At 47.9% G+C, this 19742-nt stretch overlaps 1 protein-coding gene across 3 annotated transcripts in view; it reads right to left on the reverse strand.

Annotated features, from left to right (window-relative positions):
* Positions 1–19742, reverse strand: part of RUNX1 (RUNX family transcription factor 1) — a 305359-nt gene that overhangs the window by 84895 nt on the left and 200722 nt on the right. For all 3 annotated transcript variants that reach the window (XM_064273230.1, XM_064273229.1, XM_064273228.1), the window contains exon 5: positions 4487–4591. In XM_064273230.1, coding sequence (XP_064129300.1) covers positions 4487–4591 — 105 coding nt within the window. The remainder of the gene's footprint in view (positions 1–4486; positions 4592–19742) is intronic.

Genomic DNA, 19742 nt, shown 5'->3' on the forward strand with positions numbered 1-19742 from the left:
ACTGCACCAGCAGAGTTTCCATAAAGATTATAGCTTCCATTAAAAAAACCCTATAGAGCACTTCTACTGTGTAACACATGGGGTCACCATGAATCAGAGTTGATTCAAAGGCAACAGGTTTGGTTTTGGATTTTTCGGTGTTCTTTCATCATCATAAATTTAATTTTCAAAAAATGATAATTTCTGTATTGGTCTGAGACATGAGAAAAATCCAGTGAAATGTGGGAAAAACCAGTAAGCTCTGACTCATTACATGACAGGTCGGTTACCACAAAAAAGCAAGTAACCATCTGAAATGAAAACATTTTTAATTTGAATTGTCTTTGGAATATGCTTTTTGCAACAACTTCCTGCTCACAGCCCTGGGAGTGAGATGAGAAGCCTCAAGCTCTCCCATCGGTGTGGCTCACGGACTGGTTGTGTCATATTCTTCATTCTTACTCCTTTCCTCAGTTTACCCAAAGGGCAGGTTGAATAGTTTTCTCTCTGGCTTTTTGCATGAAGACTGCAAGTTGAAGACTCTATGCCTGCAATGAAGCACTACCATGTGCCCTTTTATACAATCTTCGATGGGGGCAGTGGTGGCTCAGGGGTAGAATTCTTGCCTTCTATGCAGAAGCCTTGGGTTCAATTCCCGGCCCGCGTACCTCATGTGCAGCCACCACCCATCTGTCAGGGGAGGATTGTGTGGTACTATGAATCTGAACAGGTTTCAGTGGAGCTTCCAGACTAAGACAGCCTAGGAAGAAAGACCTGGAGATCTACTTCAAAAAATCAGTCAGTGAAAACCCTATGGATCACAACAGCCCAGTCTATAACCAACCATGGGGATGGTGCAGGACCAGGCAATGTCTTATCCCACTGTGCATGGGGTCACCATGAACCGGGGCTGGACTTGATGGCAGCCCACGATAACAACATACAATCTTAGAGCTGGGATGTACATGACAAATAATTTAAGCAAACTCTTCATTTCACACACAAGGAAACTAAGTCCAGGTTACGGAGTTTGTAGTACATGGTGTATAGACAATACGGTATGAGGGAGACATGAAGGGACCAACGGACAGATGGGTGAATGAGATATACAGGGACTGACGGGCAGATAGGTGAACGGGACATGCAGGGATGGATGGGCAGGTGGGTGAACGGGACACACAGGGACTGACGGACAGATGGGTGAACAGGACATGCAGGGATAGGTGGACAGATGGGTGATCAGGACACATAGGGACAGACGGACAGATGGGTAAAGGGGACACACAGGGACCGACGGATAGATGGGTGAATGGGACATGCAGGGACGGATGGACAGATGGGTGAACGGGACACACAGGGACGGACGGACAGATGGGTGAACGGGACACACAGCAAATCATTTATCTGGCAATTAGGGCTGAAGGCTCAATTGGGTCCCTTCTAGCTCTCAAAGTCTTGAACTTCATGCAACAATAGAACTTCTCAAAACTATTTTACTTGTGATACCAGGGCCATTTTGCCAGCAACACCCAGAAATCACAGTACCATAGCGACGGAAGGGAGGTATTATAAACCCATAATAGTGGCTATGAGCCAAGTTTCCCCAAAGGAAAGATGTTCCCACCTTGAATCAAGATGTCCAAATAAGGAAGTCCCTGGGTATCGCCAATGATTAAGCTCTCAACTACTGGGCAAAAGATTGGCCTCAGAAGACAGGCCTGGTGATCTGGTTCCAAAAGGTCACAGCCTTGAAAATCCTATGAAGCATAATTCTATTTGGACACACATGGCGTCGCCATGAGTCAGAATCTATCCAATGGCAACCAACAACGAGATGTTCAAGTAAGAAGCAAATGGCACGCTGGAATTAGCGGTGATGGTTCACCATTACGTCATGGGTGAATAGAAAAGTCAGCTTTGCCCAAGGCACCCTGGGAATGTGTGTGCATTTGACTTTTTTCTAGAAGTCCCTTGTGAAATGTGAGACTATCTACCTGGGGCTATAAAATCTCTATTACCACCGACTTGCTTTTTACCTAGCCCCCAAATTCTATTCGGCAGCAAAGACTCTGTAAAAATGGGTGCCTCTTTGGAGTAGATTCCTTGTGTATGTTCAAAGGACCCTCCTTAACATGACTGTTTTCTTAAGTTACAAAACAGCACGAGGCAGAGTGAGCTGTATCTGCAGGCAGGCAGTTACAATCCCACAGATGTAGTTTCCCCCTGGCTGCCAGTTCTTAAAAGTCTGAGCCGCCACCATTTTTTTCTGAAGCTCAGCCAAATCGTTAGCTCTTTGACTGTGGTGGGAAACGCTGGGGTCGGGCGAAAACTGTCCTTTTTTATGCATGACAGAAAAACGGAAATAGATGGTATACCAAGGGGTCACCTGCCTAAGGTTTTTCCTCCTGACGGGTCACATTCAAACCATCCAAGAGATGGCTGTGGCTTCTATCTTCAAAGACAGAGAGATTCAACAGTCTCCAGAGCAAGGCTTTCTCAAGATGTCACCCTCAAATTCAACTTCCTTACAACTGACAACTGTCCCCATGCCACGCCTGGCCCTCACTGTAATTTAAACTGGCTTCCTCTTGTTGGCCCCTGGATGGTACAAATGGTTAGCTCACAACTAAAAGGTTGGAAGTTTGAGTTCACCCACAGGTGTCTTGGAAGAAAGGCCTGGCAATCCACCTCTGAAAAGTCAGTCATTGAAAACCCTATGGAGCACAGTTCTATTTTGACATACATGGTGTTGCCATGAGTCAGGACTGACTCAAAGGCAACTGGTTTGGGTTTTTTTTTTTTCCCCCTTGTAGGGTCCCCTTTGAGGAACAAAGGCACCCTCTCTCAGGAGTTTATGCATGTTTAAGGCAGGTCACTATTAGCTTTTAGTCTGCCATTCCTACCTCAGAAACCTAGCAAGTGTTGGTGGGGTCCCTGGGGTCTGTTACTCATGTGCCCTGTGCTATGGCCTGCTTTACACACATAAGGAGAACCTCTGGGTGTTACGCAGGCCCGTAGTTTCCCAAGTCTGGGAGAGTCCCAATGGGCTGGGAGGGCCCTCAGGGGGAAAATGAGCCCAGAAGAGAGGGAATCACGGAGCATGGCAAAGGGAGCCAAGGGCACACCCACAAATGGAGTGGCACATCCTGGGGCTGGGGGGCTGACCTGCAGGTGTGGCTGGCTCTCTGCTGGGCTCTGCCTGCTCATGGGTCATGAGGAATGGTGAGCGAGCACCTGCAGGTGGTTGCAGAAGGTGAAAAAGATGCTATGAGGCTGTGTCTAGGACTGCAGGAGAAGCTGCCCCAGGGCCCCACAGGGGCCACCACAAGAAGGTCCTCTTGATGGGACTGGCCCCAGGATCAGCAGACAAAGGAGCAGGCAGGTATTCTATTGGGGGTGGTGACATCTCCCCACCATCCTTTGCACCAGGACACAGCACGGCTCCATTCAATCTCATAAAGAAGCTCTTGGTATCATCCCCCTTTTGCAGATGAGGAAACTGAGGCTTAGAGAACTTCTGTGAGGTTTAAGTTTGTGAACCTGAACTCCACTTGTTTGACTCCAGACCCCAAATGCTTAACCATTTTATTTTACAACCTGCTCCTGACCTCCCCCATCTCAGCTTCAAGGGACAGTCAGAAGCCCTGGTTTTCAATATCCTTTGCTCCAGAAGGAGAATATTAATTTTTGCCAGGGACCTGAAATGGTTTGGAGGCATGCAGGTGCTGGGCGGGGGCTCCAGGCAGCTCCACAGACCTAGAACTGTAACCCAGCCTCAGCTCCTGGTGAAGGGTGTGGTTCTGGAAAAGAGGGTTACTCTGGTGTTTACTCAAAGGTAGTCATTAAGTCACTGGGCGGATGTCCTTTCTGCAGACTAAACAACCCCACTCCTTTCTTAACAGCTTTCCTCACAGGAGCTATTTTTTTGGTACCAAGGTTCTGTATTTACTGGTTTCCCCCAGGCACCCTTCTAACTTCTACCTCTCTATTTAAAACCTTCCTGTAATAAGATTTTGATCTCTGCCACAGAAAGAAAAGAGTCATTTCAATAGTTTTCACTTCAATGCCTTAACAGAATTTATAAAAGGCTAGCCTCAAAGGTAATCAGTCACTTGTGGTCCGCTCTGACACTCAGCTCTTTTTCAGCCACCCCAGTGCCTGGCCAGTCTTCTGTCTACTGTTTGTTTCTGATCTTGTTGAACTTCACCCTGAATCTGAGGGGCTAGTCAGTCTGCTGCAGCCCTGAAATGGTTCTAACATGCACCTGGTCAGCCCGATTTCTTTCTGCCTCCTGAGAGAAGTGTCCAGAAGCTGTCAGTACTTAGAGATCACTTTGAGGAGTAAGAGAAGAGGCAATGAAATCTTTCTCCCTGGAGGGCCCTGCTGCCCGCCTTGGGCTGAGGTCTTAGCCACGTTTGAGGCGATGCTTGGGGAGCCCCAGGGTTCCGAGACACAGTCCCTGAGTACACGGGTCGGGGGGTGTACTGGCCCCAAGGGGCTTACTTACTTCGAGGTTCCCTGGGTCCATCTACGGTGATTTTGATGGCTCTGTGGTAGGTGGCGACTTGTGGTGGGTTTGTGAAGACAGTGATGGTCAGGGTGAAGCTTTTCCCTGTGAGAACACAAAAGAGAGCAGAAAAGAATGAGGTGGCCGCCTGAATACATCTGTTATGTGAATTTAGTCATTAATTTATGCTCTCCAGCCCTCACACTGGGAAGGAGGCAGTGACTCAGCACAAACGACTGTTTTTTTCCAATCTTCCCTTGATTGGCTTTGCTTAAATACTGGTGTTTCTCTGGGTGCAGCAGCCTGAGTGGCTCAAGCTGTTTTCAGTTGGCTGCTAAGCTAAAGGTTAGTGGTTCAAATCCGCTCTGTGGAAGACAGGCCTGGTGACCTGCTTCCATAAAGATTACAGCCAAGAAAACCCTGTTTCCTATTCTGTAACACAGGGGGTTGCCAAGAGTTGGAATTGATTAGACGGCAACGGTTTTTTGTTTGTTTATATGTTTAACCTGGTATAATACTCCACATAGAGTCCCTGGGTGATGCAAACAGTTAAAGAGCTTGGCTGCTGACCAAAAGGTTATAGGTTCAAGTCCACCCAGAGGCATCTCAGAAAAAAAATCTGGCGATCTACTTCTGAACAGTCAGTCACTGGAAACCCTAAGGAGCACAGTCCTACTCTGACACACACGGGGTCGCCATGAGTTGGAATCGACTCCCTGGCAACTGGTTAACACTTCACACAATTATCTGGCTTTAACTTAATCATTAATAAATAATACAGGATTGAGAGAGATTAGGATTTATTTTCTTTCAATCAAGACTCCAGGGATTCAGTCTCTGTGGAGAGCAACGTGGTAACGTCTGTGGAAATGCACAGCACACACCTTTCGAACCAGCAATGCCACTGCTAGGCATGTGTCCCACGAATACGGTTCCACATGTATGACATAAATGTGGATATTCACTGGAGCATTTTTTTTTTATAATAAAAGAGTGGAAGCAATCAGAATGTCTACAGGAGACACGATGAAGTTTACCACTGTGAAAACAGCGAGGCGGCTCTCTGTGCATTGATGTGGGACTATGTCCAACATATATTTAAGTGACAAAAAGCCTGGTACAGAACAAGGGTACCCTATATTAAAAGGTATGTGTGTGTGTATACGTATACATACACGTACATGGAGCCCTGGTGGTGCAGTGGTTAAGGGCTCAGCTGCTAACCAAAAGGTCGGCAGTTTGAATCCACCAGCTGATCCTTGGAAACCCTATGGGGCAGTCTAATCTGTACTGTAGGGTCGCTATGAGTCAGAATTGAGTCAATAACAACGGGTTTGGTTGGTTTTCGGAATCGACTCGATGGCAACGGGTTTGTTTTTTTTTCGGCTTTATACTTGTGTATGTTTAGGATCTCTGAAAAAATACACAAGAACTCACAGTGTGGTAGCCTTCGGGGAGAACTGGGTATTTATGGAGAGGGGTAAATAAGAAATTTTTATTATTTGTTTTTTGTACAGTTTGAAATTGTACCACATTTACTACCTATTAAAAAATAATTTCTTTAAAAAAAAAGAAAAAAAAAAAGACTCCAGAGAACCACAGGGTGCGACTGGCAACTTCTCCCTTCCCCCCTTTTTAAACTCAGGGCAAAAAGCAGAAGAAAAAGAGGCTACACCCATCTACTCTCTAACTTTGTAGCCCTGAGGATCAGGAGAGTTAGAATTTTTAAAAAGTTTGAAGATAGGCTAAATTAGAATTATTCTCTCTGTGTTTTTAAAATACTAATGGTTGGTTGATTTAGAATATTATTTTTAATGCCAGGTGTTAATTAGAAGCACTCATGGGATCGGCCAGAACAAGATACAGTCAATAAGGGAACATAAAACCAAAAAAACTAACAAAAAACCAGTTGCCGTCGAGTTGATTCCGACTCACGGTGACCCCCAGCCTCATGCAATGACGAGATGGATTTCACTATCCTCGGTTAATAGGTGGTAGTACTAAAGCTCAGAGAGGTTGGAGAGCTTGTGTCAGTCACACAGCTCAGACAGCAGAACACAGGCCTCCCAGTTTTATGTTTTTACTGTTTTCTACATTATTGCCACCGAGGTCATAAACCCCTATTTGCAAAGTCAATGAATCCAGCACCAGGGATCCTTACTAGCAGTACTTTATCCAAGCTCTATCGCTGCCCAAGAAAGTGAAAATATTTCCAGTGACACGAATGGACCCAAACTGTTACTCGACAGTTAACTGTAAATCTGGGTTAGAGTTCAAAAGCGGTTTCTTAGTGAACTGAATTTGGGCTCCTGGCAGTCGCACATGTAATGACCTTCCCCTGGTAAACCACAGGCTGGCCTATTAGATCAGGAATTAAATTCAATCAATGTGGATATTTTTGAAGCCGTTGCTCATAATTAATAATTCTAGTATTTAATGTCCATTGTTTTATGTGCATTGGAAGAAGTCTGCACCCAGCAAAGGCTACTACGTTTGGGGCATTTAGCCACAGCAGTGGTTGCTCCATAGTAGAATTCTCGACTTCCATTCTGGAAACCCAGGTTCGATTCCCAGCCAATGCAGCTCATGTGTAGCCCCCACCCACCTGTCAGTGGAGGCTTGCGTGTTGCTCTGATGCTGGACAAGTTTCAGCAGTTTCAGACTAAGGTGAGCTAGGAAGAAAGGCCTGGCTACCTACGTCTGAAAAATGTAGTGGAAACACTGTGGAACACAGTGATTTGACCTGCAACCGATCGTGTGTATGGTACAGGACCTGGCAGTATTTCTTTCCGTTGTGCATGGGGTCGCCAGGAGTCAGGGCTGACCCGGACGGCATCTTACAACGACTACAACGTGGCTAGTGAAAGTGGGGTGCTCTGGCGGTTGCTCTTACAAGGGACCCTTTTTACAGCTTGCAGTACACGGATGTCCACTTATCACCTGACAGACAAGGGGTGACTTTTCTCATAGTGGTAAGTGATATTTTTCCAGGACGTGAAAACTGCGTTCCAATTCCTTTCTACTCTCCCATCTGGATCTGGCCCCATGCTTGACCGCTGGGTAACAGCAGCCAGCACACACACCTCCCCGATGTTCCGCGCAGGGGACCGTGGGAACAGTGACAGGTCTCCCCCCTACCCCGCAGCCCCTCCCTGCTGAGACACAGCCATCCTGGCTGGCGCCCACAGATGTGGTGGCTGCACCCTGAAGCCCTTGTGTTATTAGCAAGCTTCCCTCGTTAAGATGACCTGTAGGCCTGGGATTTTAAGTGCATGGGTGCGGGGAGGGAAGGCTCCTCGAGTGTTCTTCTCAGGAAGCTGTAGCCAGAATAGTAGGGCAGCAGAGGGCAGATGGGCTAAATGACCAAAACACCAAACCAGACCTGTTGCCATGAGTCGACTCTGACTCATGCCGACCCCATGTGTGTCAGAGTAGAACTGCTCCGTAGGGTTTTCTTGTCTGTGATCTTTATGGAGGAGCCCTGGTGGCACAGTGGTTAAGCACTCAGCTGCTAACTGAAAGGTCAGTGGTTTGAACCCACCAGTTTCTCTGAGGGAGAAAGATGTGGCAGTCTGCTTCCAAAAAGATTACAGCCTTGGAAGCCCTATGGGGCAGTTCTGCTTTGCCCTATATAGTTGCTATGAGTTGGAAATCTACTCGATGGCAAAGGGTTTGGTTCGGTTTTTAATCTTCATGGAAGCAGATAGCCAGCCAGACCTTTGTTCCAACCTTTAAGTTAGTCGTCAAGCATAAACCATTTGCACCACCCAGGGATCCAGCAACCTGAAAATAGGCTCTTCAGGATCCATGGTGGGGGTGGGAGGCCTGGACTACTGGAGGGAGAATCCTCACTTATGCTTGTAGCATGCAGTGATTCCTGGGTGGACAGGCTCAGAGGCTCCCCGAAGCTCTGGCTTTGGCCCTCGGGGACAAGCAGAGGCCGTGGCCTTGACCCCCTGGCTGGCCTTATGCACACTGTTGAAGGTAAGCTGCAGGCCACAGGCACCCTTGAGGGGGTGTGCAGAGGAAGAGACTAGAGAAAGAGGTGGAAACAGGAAGCCTCCTGCTCACAGAAGCCTGATCAAATCAGCTGCATCATATCTGGCCAGAGGTTGGAGTCCAGGAGGAATTCCAGTCTGAGGCACATACACCAGGACTGGGTAAGAAGATGGAAGAAATGGCAGGACAGAGAGGGCTTGCTTTGACTTAAGCCACAAAAGACAAGAACCCAATTACACAAGTTCACGGAGGTGGAAATGCACAGGATGAGAGCTAAGGCTGTGGACCCTCCAGCCAAACCACCCAGGTTCAAGCCCCAGCTCTGCCACTTGCTAGCTGTGTGACTGCGGCAGGTTATTTAACCTTTCTGAGTTTCAGCTTTGTCATTTGTAAAATGGGGATAACCATAGCCCTTCCCTCATTGTTAGGAGAGTAAATGAAATGAGAAGCATGAAAGCAATTGCTCAGTAGGTGTTACTTCAACCATTAAAGACATTTAAGGTGTTAAAGATAAACTTGATTCCTTCCGTAAAAACCCTGAATGGTGGGAAATTCTGCGAGGAGGAGCTGGGGGTGGAGCGGCCGCTGGCGTCTCATGCTGTGAGCTGGATGTGGGCATGGGTGTCGGGCAGGTGGGTGCCAAGGGAGCTGCTACCAGGACCATCCCCTTGACTGGAGAGATTCCAGCAAACAGAGGAGGTGGGACGCAGAGGATAGCAGGCAGGGCCATGGAATGAGGCCAAGAGACCCACCAGGACAGCTTCAAGTTCTTCCACTAGCTCACGTCTGCCTGCAGTTGGTGACCTGTGTAATACACAGCTGGGGCAGGCTAATGCCCTACATAAACACACCAGGCCAAACGGTCCCTGCTGGACACGTGTCCTCCCCCAGACACCACTCTGCTTATCCAAATGCCAGGGCAAAATGTGAACAGCTTTATTTAGTTTGGAAGAAGGTCACAGTGTGAGTCTGTCTGGACACTTGCTGCCGCGGCCCCGTCTCCCCAGGCCAGCAGCTCTGAGGTCCCAGGTCATTGCCTTATTAGCGTCTTGCCGTGCACAGACCCAGGGCTGGCGATCCCTGACAGTGGCTGTGGGCTAATCCACCAAGGCTGCACACCGCAGTTCCTCATGGGCCCCAAGACCAACGTGCTCCACTTCCTCCTCATGTCTGGGAAGTGGAGAAGCCTCAGAGTTTTGCAAATGAGATCACTGGTCACAAATGGCATCAGGGTGGGAAGACGGGTGTTGTTGCTGTTGGTTGCCATGGAGTCAATTCTGACTCATGGCGACCCCAAGTGCGCAGAGTAGAACTGCTCTCCAGGGTTTTCAAGACTGTGACCTTTTGAAAGCAGATCGCCAGGCCTCTCTTCAAAGGTGCCTCTGGGTGGGTTCAAACTGCCAACCCTTGGCCAGTAGTTGAGCGCTTAACCATTTGCACCACCCAGGGACTATGGACAACTCAAATTCATTTTTTTATTCAGGACTGGAACGACATATTTAAAAGGTCATAGCAACGTCTTCCTGTGGCCCTTTTACTTCTTCAGCATGACATTTGCCCAGGTTTGATTCATCATTGCTGTTGATGTTAGCTGCTGTTGAGCATGCCCCTGGTTCATGGTAACCCCATACACGAAGGGAAAAAATGCTGCCCAGACCTGCGCTGTCCCTGTGATCGGTCACAGATGGGATTGTCGTGATCCACAGGGTTTTCATTGGCTGTTTTTTGGAAGCAGATGGCCAGGCCTTTCTTCCTACTCCATCTTAGTCTGGACACTCTACTGAAACCTGTTCAGCATCACAGCAACACGCAAACCTCCCCTGACAGATGGGTGGTGGTTGCACATGAGGTGCACTGGTTGGGAATGGAACCTGGGTCTCCCGCATGGAAAGATGGAAAGAGAATTTTACCCCTGAACCACCATCCTGGTAGTGAATCCACCCGCATGGCTCCTTAGCCCCTGGGCTCTGTTTCTGTCACTCTCAGTGATGTAAGCTTGGATCTGTGAGTCATCTTCTCCTTTCGGGCAGTTTCAGCGGGATATGAAACTTGCCCTTGGTCACGCAAGGCTGCCTCAGAGTGGACCCCTCTGTCCTGGAGGTCACACTCCTTGGTGAATGCAATTATGACAGTTCTCACACCCTCATGCATCTCTGCAGGGAAGCCTGTTGTGCTCACAAACATTCAGGAGAGCATGAAATGAAGAGTAAAAGGAAAAAAAAAAACGCAGCTTTGGAAAACCAAGAAAGCCAGCGAAGGCACAAGTTTTGCTCTTTGTAAATTCAGGAAATCTCGACCGACAGATTCTGAAATGTAGATTACGCTGGGCCTAATTTTGATAGTGGATCCCTAAGTATCAAGAAATCTGCCGTTGGGGTATTTTTCACAAACTGTTTATTTGGGAGTCCCTGGGTGGTGCAAATGCTTACCACGCCCTTCTGCTAACCAAAAGGTTGGAGGATGGGATCTGCCCAGACGTGCCTCAGTAGAAAGGCCTGGTGATCTACTTCTGAAAAGATTACCTGCTGAAAACCTGTGTAGCACACGTCTCCTTCGCACATCTGTGCTCTCCATGAGCGGCATCAACTCGATGGCAACTGTTGTTTTTCTTTTTGGTTTTATTTTTAATTGAGGCCGTGGTTATTTCTCACTTTTCCACTGGAACAACCTAACCACCTCTCACCTCTCCTTACCCAAACACTTAACACTTTTTTGACAGTAGAGCTGTATCGTTGATTTATTTGGGGATTCTGAATAGGGTACAATTCCTTCAGCTTTTGCAGCACTTCCCGGAGTCTCTAAATGGAATCGAAATAAAAATACCTGTGTATGTACCCTTGTGTGCAAGTGCCCATGTGTCTGCAGGTGCCTTTATCTGCCAGCATCTGCACCCATGAGGCAATCGGAGACCAGAGGCCCAAGCTCTTTGGTTACCAAGGCAGCTCCCAAAAGGAGGACTGAGAGCCAGGTGCCTAAACTACAGGATCCAGCTTTCCACAGAAACCATGTCTGTTTGAAATGACGGGTTGTTTGAAAAATAGCTGCTTTACTTAGAACGAGCTGCAGAGATGCAAAGCGTTTTCTCTGGAAATGTTCTAGAAAAATGAGCTGTTTGGGGACGGGGAGAATGTTTTTTTCATCCTGGTACCCTTCGTTCCGAGGCAATAAAAAAATTTGACCGGTCAATCAGTGAGTTTTGCGTGAACGTTCAGTCTGAGAGCTGGTCCTTGGTGAAGCTGAATTTCACTTCAGAAGCACGCTTTCCTTTTCCCTGTGAGGGAGGGCCGTCTCTGTGTTCATCAACTGCAGGTGGGGAAACAGCTCAGCCTGACAAACGGAAAGGATGCACACACCTTTTTCTTTAAGAGGAGTATTTACCTAACTCCCAGAGTGTTACTTTGCGCTCCTGCAATTCTGCATTTTCATTCCAGAGTTTCATGGTCTCTTTCTTGCCTTCCTTCTTCTTATGGTATCAGAACCAGTTGTGTTGAGTCAGTTCCAACTCATTGCAATCTCAAGTGTGTCAGAGTAGAACCCCACAGGGTTTTCAATGGCCGATTTTTTAGAAGTAGATCACTAGGCCTTTCTTCCAAGGCATCTCTGGGTGGAGTCGAACCTCCAACCTTTCAGTTAGCAGATGAGGGCATTAATTACACCTTCCAGGGACTCCTTTGACACTACAGTTCCCCTGTATCTTGGTTGAGAAGCATGTTTTAATCCTTTTAGCCCAAAGATCCCCAAGACCCTGAGTTCAATGGCCCTTTATGCCAATCCAATGCCTGCTGCACTGGATTCCATCCGGGAGAGCCCTTTGGTTGGCACGTCCCAATTCCCCCATCTCCACCTTGGGCTGTACCTGGGGCTGGTGCCACTCAGGATGGGTGACCAAAGTGACCTCCCAGGGCTGGTCTTGTCCTAGCCCATCGCCTAGTGCCTCAAACCTGCAGCCCTCCACCACATGGGGCTGTGACAGGGAGGCCCAGGGGGTGGACAGACTGGAGGGCAGACAGCCCCCAAGTCTGAGGTATGTGGGAGTAAGAGTTGGTTTCTAGGTACAGCAAAATTTAGCACACAGGGGTTTTGCAAACCAGATATACACTTGTCTGTGGCTGCCTGGAAAGAAAACATGGAGTTTCAGTCCCTGGACTGGTCTCTAAGCCCCCAAGCACCCTCCAAACTTTCTTTCCACTCTTCAGTCTGCAATCTGAGCATCTTTACAGTTTACATCTGGCCATACCTCCCTCCTGCAAACCTATCGGTGGTTTCACTGTGGCGCTGAGTGCTCACAACCGTGGTGGCCTGCCTAATTGTCATCCTCCCACTTGCTCCCAAGGGCTGGGGCTTCTTTTTGGCTAACCATTGTATCTTCAATGCTAGCCAGGGCGTGGCACACAGTAGGTGAACAATACAGACCTGCTGGATGGATGGATGGATGGACGGGCAGGCGGGCAAATGAATGGATGGATGATGGATGGATGGATGATGAATGAATGGATGGATGGATGAAATACCCACAGTAAATAATCTCTCCAAGGGAAAAAAAAACTGTTCTTATAAATGGTAATATATGCTATACTTTCCTGATGGGAAAGGGTCCAAAGCCTTCAACAAACTCACCAACTTAAAACAAAGAGCACAATATCCATCACATGGGCAACACTGAACAAGGTTTGTAGTTGTTACATTATTATTATTGTTGTTGTTGATTGCCATGGAGTTGATTCCAACTCATGGCAACCCCATAAATGCAGAGTAGAACTGTGCTCCATATGGTTTTCAGGCTGTGACCTTTTGGAAGCAGATTGCCAGGCTTTTCTTCCAAGGCATCTCTGGGTTGGTTTGAACTGCCAACCTTTCGGCTAGAAGTTGAGCACTTAACCAGTTGTAAAATCCAGGGACTCATTATTATTATTACCGTTATTACTATTCATGCAACTATTCATAAATATTTATGAAATTCCTACTGTGGCTCCAGGACTCTCATTCTGCTAGGCTCTTGGTAGGATAAAAGAATATAAATTTCTTGCCATCAAGGAGTGGACAGTGCAAAATAGCATCCTTCCTAACTTTCTGATTCAGCAAGACACCTGCTGCCTCCTGCCTGCCCCCTTCCCTCTTCCGTCACTATTATCAATGTAAAAAGAAGAACGCTGCCAAGGTGAGTGGCTCTGCGCTTCCTCCTAGGTCTTGCTACACCTACATCATCTCATCTTCCTTATCCTAACAATCTCGCAGGCATGTATGAAAGGCATTGTTATACCTATTTTACAGATGAGAAGACTGAGGCCAGCACATCCAAGGGAGTCGTGCAAATGTGCCACTTCTCACACCACATCATGCTACCTCCCAAAGTCATGCAGGATTATCACAGATAGACATCATGCTACCTTCCAAGGGCATGCAGGATCATCACAGACAGACATCATGCTACCTTCCAAGGGCACGCAGGATCACCACAGGTAGACATCACGCTACCTTCCAAAGGCATGCAGGATCATCATGGATAGATGTGTGTTTCTATGTCATTACTATGAATTCAAAGAATATCAAATGGGGCATAACAGCTTCCTTGTAATCTAACGAAAAACCAAATCCACTGCTGTTGAGTCAATTCAAACTCATGACAACCCCATGTGTTACAGAGTAGAACTGCTCTATAGGGTTTTCTTGGCTGTAACCTTTTTGGAAGCAGATCACCAGGCCTTTCTTCCACAGCACAGCAGAGTGGGTGTGAACCACCCATGTTTAGGTTAGTAGTTGAGCACCAACTGTTTGCACCACTCAGCAACTTAGAGCCCCTGAGTCTGGGCAGAACACAAGATACCAGAGTAGTAAGATACCTCTCCAGATAACAGCCAGATTAGACAATTCCCAGTTTATATGTGGCAAAAAGTAAAATTTGCATGGGTTTTCACTTGAAGCTTATGAAAATGCTGAGATACAGCCTTAAGAATGGCTTCCAGGGAGCAGCCAAGATGTCCTTAAGTCGAGTCCAGGGCGAGCTGCCATGGCATGGCCATAAAGTTCTCCTCCACTTGGGTGGAGGCAGCAAATTAGCGCTCTGCAAGAATGTGATGCTGCTGGGTGCCCAGTGACAGTACAAAGGGATTATCCTGCTTTATTGTTAACGTGCAGTGTCTACTGTTAAATACGATCGGGAATTGAAAGGGGCACTATGAATGATAAATATTTGCATGCTACTAATGCTGGACAAAAGAGTTGGAAGGACTCAGTTGGGAGAACTTCTTTCCCATGAAAAACAGTGCTTCAAATTACAGTACATATTTAATTTCGTCTCTTTTCTTGCTAGTCTGAAATCTCAGTGCCCGCTGCACATAACCCTTTCAGGACCTCAGAGCTCTGTGGGGCTGAGGCATAAGGAAAAGGGCTGATGTTCCCTCCTGGAAAATCCATCCATTTAGACAAACCTGTGGCTGGAAGACAAGCCTCAGTTGTTGCTGTCTGCTGTTTGTTGTCTGTGAGCTCAAAACAAAAACAACCAAACCCACTGCGTCGAGTCAATGACAACTCATAGTGACCCTGTAGGACGGAGTAGAACGGCCACATAAGGTTTCCAAGGCTGAAATCTTTATGGAAGCAGGCTGCCACATCTTTCTCCCACTGAGAGGCTGGGGGGTTTGAACCACTGTACTTTTGGTTGGCAGCCAAGTGCTTTATCCACTGTGCCACCACAGAGTTCCATTACCTACTCCCTGGAGTTAGTGTCGGAAACCCTGGTGGCACAGTGGTTAAGGGCTTGGCTGCTAACCAAAAGGTCAGCAGTTCTAACCCCCAGCTGTGCTTCAGGAGAAAGATGTGGCAGCCTGCTTCTGTGAAGATCACGGCTTTGGAAACCCTATGGGGCAGTCCTACTCCATCACAGGGGTCACTGCAAAGGGTTTGGTCTGGTTTGCCAGTGCCTGGGGGTTTCTTGCACATTTTTTTTTTAATAAACTTTACTTTTTAGAGCAGTTCTAACTGTACAGAAAAACTGCCCAGAAAGTCAGAGAATTCCCATTACCCTCCCAACACCTTCTGCTATTATCAACGCTTTACATTCCTGTGGTACGTTCACTGCAATAACGAGCCAATATTGCTACATTATTATCATAAACTACAGTCCACAGTTCACATTGACCTCCCTGGGTGGTGCAACGGTTAAGTGCTCAGCTGTTAACTGAAAAGTTGGTGGTTCAAGTCCACTCGGAGGCACCTTGGAAGAAAGGCCTGGCGAACTACTACTGAACCGTCAGCCATTGAAAACCCTGTGGAGCATAGATCTGCTCTGACACACATGGGGTCACCACGAGTTAGAGTCAACTCGACAGCAACTGGTTTGGTTTTTGTTTTTTTATAATTGAGATTAGGGCCGGTACATCTTTTTCTTTCCTGCTTGGAGGATGTACACTACAGCTCTGGAACTGTCCACTAGTGACCTTCACTCCCGGGCACACTCAGCTCTACGGGTGGCCCCAGGCACACTCAGCTCTATGGGCAGCGCCTGGGCTCCAGGCAGCCCCCGGCTCAGATGCCGCCCATCTTGGGAGTCATAAATTATCTAGCACATAACCGATCTCCACTCCGAATCTGGAACGGTTACTTTACTGTGGGGCCTTAGAGGAAGCAGATGTTTACGGGGCAGGGAAGTGAGCAGTGAGGGTCTCCACGTAGAGTAAAAATCCAGCCAACAACCAAAAACACCAGAGAGAGGAGCCAGGGCAAAACTTACGAAGAATGTCTGCCCACAGCAGACACTACCTTGACTCAGTCAGCACAACTAGAGGTGTCTTCTCCAGGCTTTCCCCTGCATCTCAGTCTGGAGCACAGGTGACAGCAGACACAATATGCTGGGGCGGGGCAGGGTGGGGGCGGGGGGGGAGGGAGAAGGTTCCAGAAGAACCCAGCCAGCTGTCTGCCCCTGGCACCTCCGCAGACCCAGTGTCCCCGGCCTCAGAGAAGATCTGGGCCTTTCTCTGCCCTTCTGCAAGTTGTCTGAATTTTTAATTCACGGATACAATTGAGTCCTTTTTTGGTAGCCAAAGGTGTCTGTCAGGGACGCAAACCAAGACCTTGCTCTCAGCACTTTCTAGTTTGAGTGGACGCTGTCCACACATATTAAGATGTTCCTAGATTGGAGGGTCAGAACGGCCAGAGTGAGGCATGGCAGCCTTGTAGCCCCCGGAATGGAGCATTCAGGGATGGGCGGTGAGCTGTGTGAAGCCTGCATTGCTCCTCAGGCCCCTGGTGACATTCATGTAGCAGCATCTGCAACGGGGAGTGGTCACGTCAGCGCCACCCCCTCTGTGTTGACCGGCCCACCCTCAGCCTCTCCTTCTGACCACACACATCCTCCCACCAGGACATCAAGGGAGGTTGCCAGGCATACGAGATGGTGCCGCTCTACGCATCTACAAGGCTGGTATGTTTTCATTTAAAAAAAAAAAAATTCCTTTAATGTTCAGTGAAGGAGCCCTGGGGGCACAAACGATTAGGTACTCAGCTGTGAACTGAAAGGTTGGTGGTTCGAACCCTCCCAGCGGCTCCATGGGAGAAAAACCTTATGATCCACTTCCATAAAGATTCCAGCCTGGGACACTTGATGGGGCAGTTCTACTCTGTCACACAGGATCAAAATGAGTCAAAATCAACTCAACAGCAAACAACAACGATATTCAATGATACTCTCTAATTTTATTTTTTAAATCTGTGTGATGTTTGTATGAAAGTTTTTCATAAATTTTGTGGAGATGCAGAAAGTTTGAGGCAAGAGGGGTAAGAGAGACCTTTTACAACTTACTGTGCTGTGAGCTAGATCAGGGTTTCCTACCCTTAGCACAACTGACATTTCGGGCCAGAGGTTTTTGTCGTGGGGGCCGCCCTTGCATCGCAGGAGGTCTAGCAGCACCCCTGGCCCCTACCTATACATGCCAGCAGCACTTTAGCCTCAACTCTGAGTCGTGACAACCAAAACTGTCTTCAGATATTGCCAAATGCCCCCTCCTCCTGCAACCCTGGCGGCGTAGTGGTTAAGAGCTACGGCAGCTAACCAAAAGGTTGGCAGTTTGAATCCCCCAGGTGCTCCTTGGAAACTCTTCGGGGCAGTTCTGTTCTCTCCTATAGGGTCGCTATGAGTCAGAACTGACTCGACAGCAACAGGTTTGGTTTGGTTTATGGTTGTTGGGGGGGGTACAAAATCACCCCCAGTTGGGAACTAGTGAACAAAAACACATAGAAATTGACAAGCAGATGCTGTTGCCGGGTGCCGTCGAGTTCGTTCCAACTCGTAGCAACCCCATGTGACACAGTAGAACTGCCTCATAGGGTTTTCTAGGCTGGAATTTCTATGGGAGCAGATCACCAGGTCTTTTCTGCGGGGTGGGTTCAAACTGTCAACCTTCTGGTTAGCAGCTGAGCGCTTAACCATTGTGCCACCAGGACTCCTTGACAAGCAGATAGATAAATAAATAACATGCTGACTATAACCTGCCCGATGGTTTTGAAGAGAATGATGAAGGCAGAAGATCTGCAGAGACCCAGAGCCAGTGGAGTTGGAGACGCACCATTTAAAAAGGCAGACAAAGCCTTATTATGATATAAGTTTAGACTAGCTCTTCATTAATTATAGAGAGATAGACAGATAAGAGATAGATAACAGGTAGAATGGTAGGTAGACAGATCCTAACTGCCCTTCATACAATGGTTTCTAACAGAACGGAGAAAAAACATCGGTAAAGACCCAAAACCAAAGCCTAGAGCAACCTGGAGCATTTCCACCGCTACAGCCCGCCCTCCTTGGCTCATCTGCTGAGACCTGATAAGCAGGAAGATCACCAGGGCGCTCAGACCTGCCCCTATTCCTCTACCTTTGAGCCAAGAAAAGCCTTCTTTGTTTGCACAAGGTGACTCAATTAGGGCCACACACCACCCTTCACAGTGCTGGCCAGCTCTCCCATTAACTGGACCAGAGTTTCCCTGGATAGGGGTGGGGGCGCAGGGTGGACGGTTCTGCAGTTTATACTGCCCATAAATTCTTAATGAAGGTCTTAAATCTCAAGGTAAAAGCAGAGATTAATCTAAACTGAAAGCTAAACAGGAAATTTACTTCCAGCTTCTTTGAGAAAAACACAGTTTAAGTGAATCCTAAATGAACGCTTCCTCTCCGAGGACATCAGAGGAAAGGCCTTTGAATCCAGCAGCAGCAAGGCCGCAAGCCTCTCCAAGGGGCTGTTGGGATCACTTTACAAGCTGCGGGTCCTCAGCTACCTGCAGCCCTCACGGAGAAAGCGCAGTGACGTGAAGCGGAGTTCCTAAGTGGGACACAAGAGAGCCCCAATGTGGTTTAATAGCAACTGGGCGATAGGCTGGAATCCTGAGTCACCATCCACAGCTCTGCTCTTAGCGCCGACAGAAACACAGCCTGTTGGATGCGGGACTGGTATCAGAATCAGAGACCGAGGGCCGCGTCGCCTCAGGCCCACTAACACCTGTTTATACACACTGCCCTTCTGTATGCAAGTGAGCTGCTACAATCAGCACACTGGAGAGTAAGCTCAGGCAGCTCATTAAATCTGCATGACACGCTTATTAATCTCTGTTAACTACATAATTTGAGCTTCAAATGAGAAGATGTTGCTAGAATGGATTTAGTCCTCAAAGACAATTTGGCCTGAGAAGTCTTCTGAATGGAAGCCTGAACATGCACACACACGGGCTAAAAGTCTACCAGAGCCTTTATGGCCACACAGTGTAGCTGCTCACGGCTGTCGAGATGTCCCCCAACTCATGGCTGCCCCAAACACGATGGAATGAAATGCTGCCTGGCCCTATGCCACCCCCATGGTTGGTTGGGATTGGACCTTTTGATCCATAGGGTTTTCACTGGCTGATTTTCAGAAGTAGATTGCCAGGCCTTTCTTCCTAGTCCATCTTAGTCTGGAAGTGCCACTGAAACCTGTTCAGCATCATAGCAACACGCAAGCCTTCTTTGACAGATGAGCGGTGGCTGCACGTGAGTGCACTGGCCGGGAATAGCACTTGGGTCTCCCGCACGGAAGGTGAGAATTCTACCACTGAGTCATCACTGGCCCTGAAAACCACATAACCTCTCCATATTGGCACTACATGGTTATCCACAAACATCTCCTTACTGATCTGAACTTGTCACATAACCAACACAGAAAGAAGGAAAACAGCCATCACACCGCACGCCATCTCTCCTTTTCCACAAGCCATTTTTCATCAGAAAGAAAAAAAAGAA

The sequence above is a fragment of the Loxodonta africana genome, chromosome 20 (genome assembly GCF_030014295.1).
Source record: "Loxodonta africana isolate mLoxAfr1 chromosome 20, mLoxAfr1.hap2, whole genome shotgun sequence".
Lineage (NCBI taxonomy): Eukaryota > Metazoa > Chordata > Mammalia > Proboscidea > Elephantidae > Loxodonta > Loxodonta africana.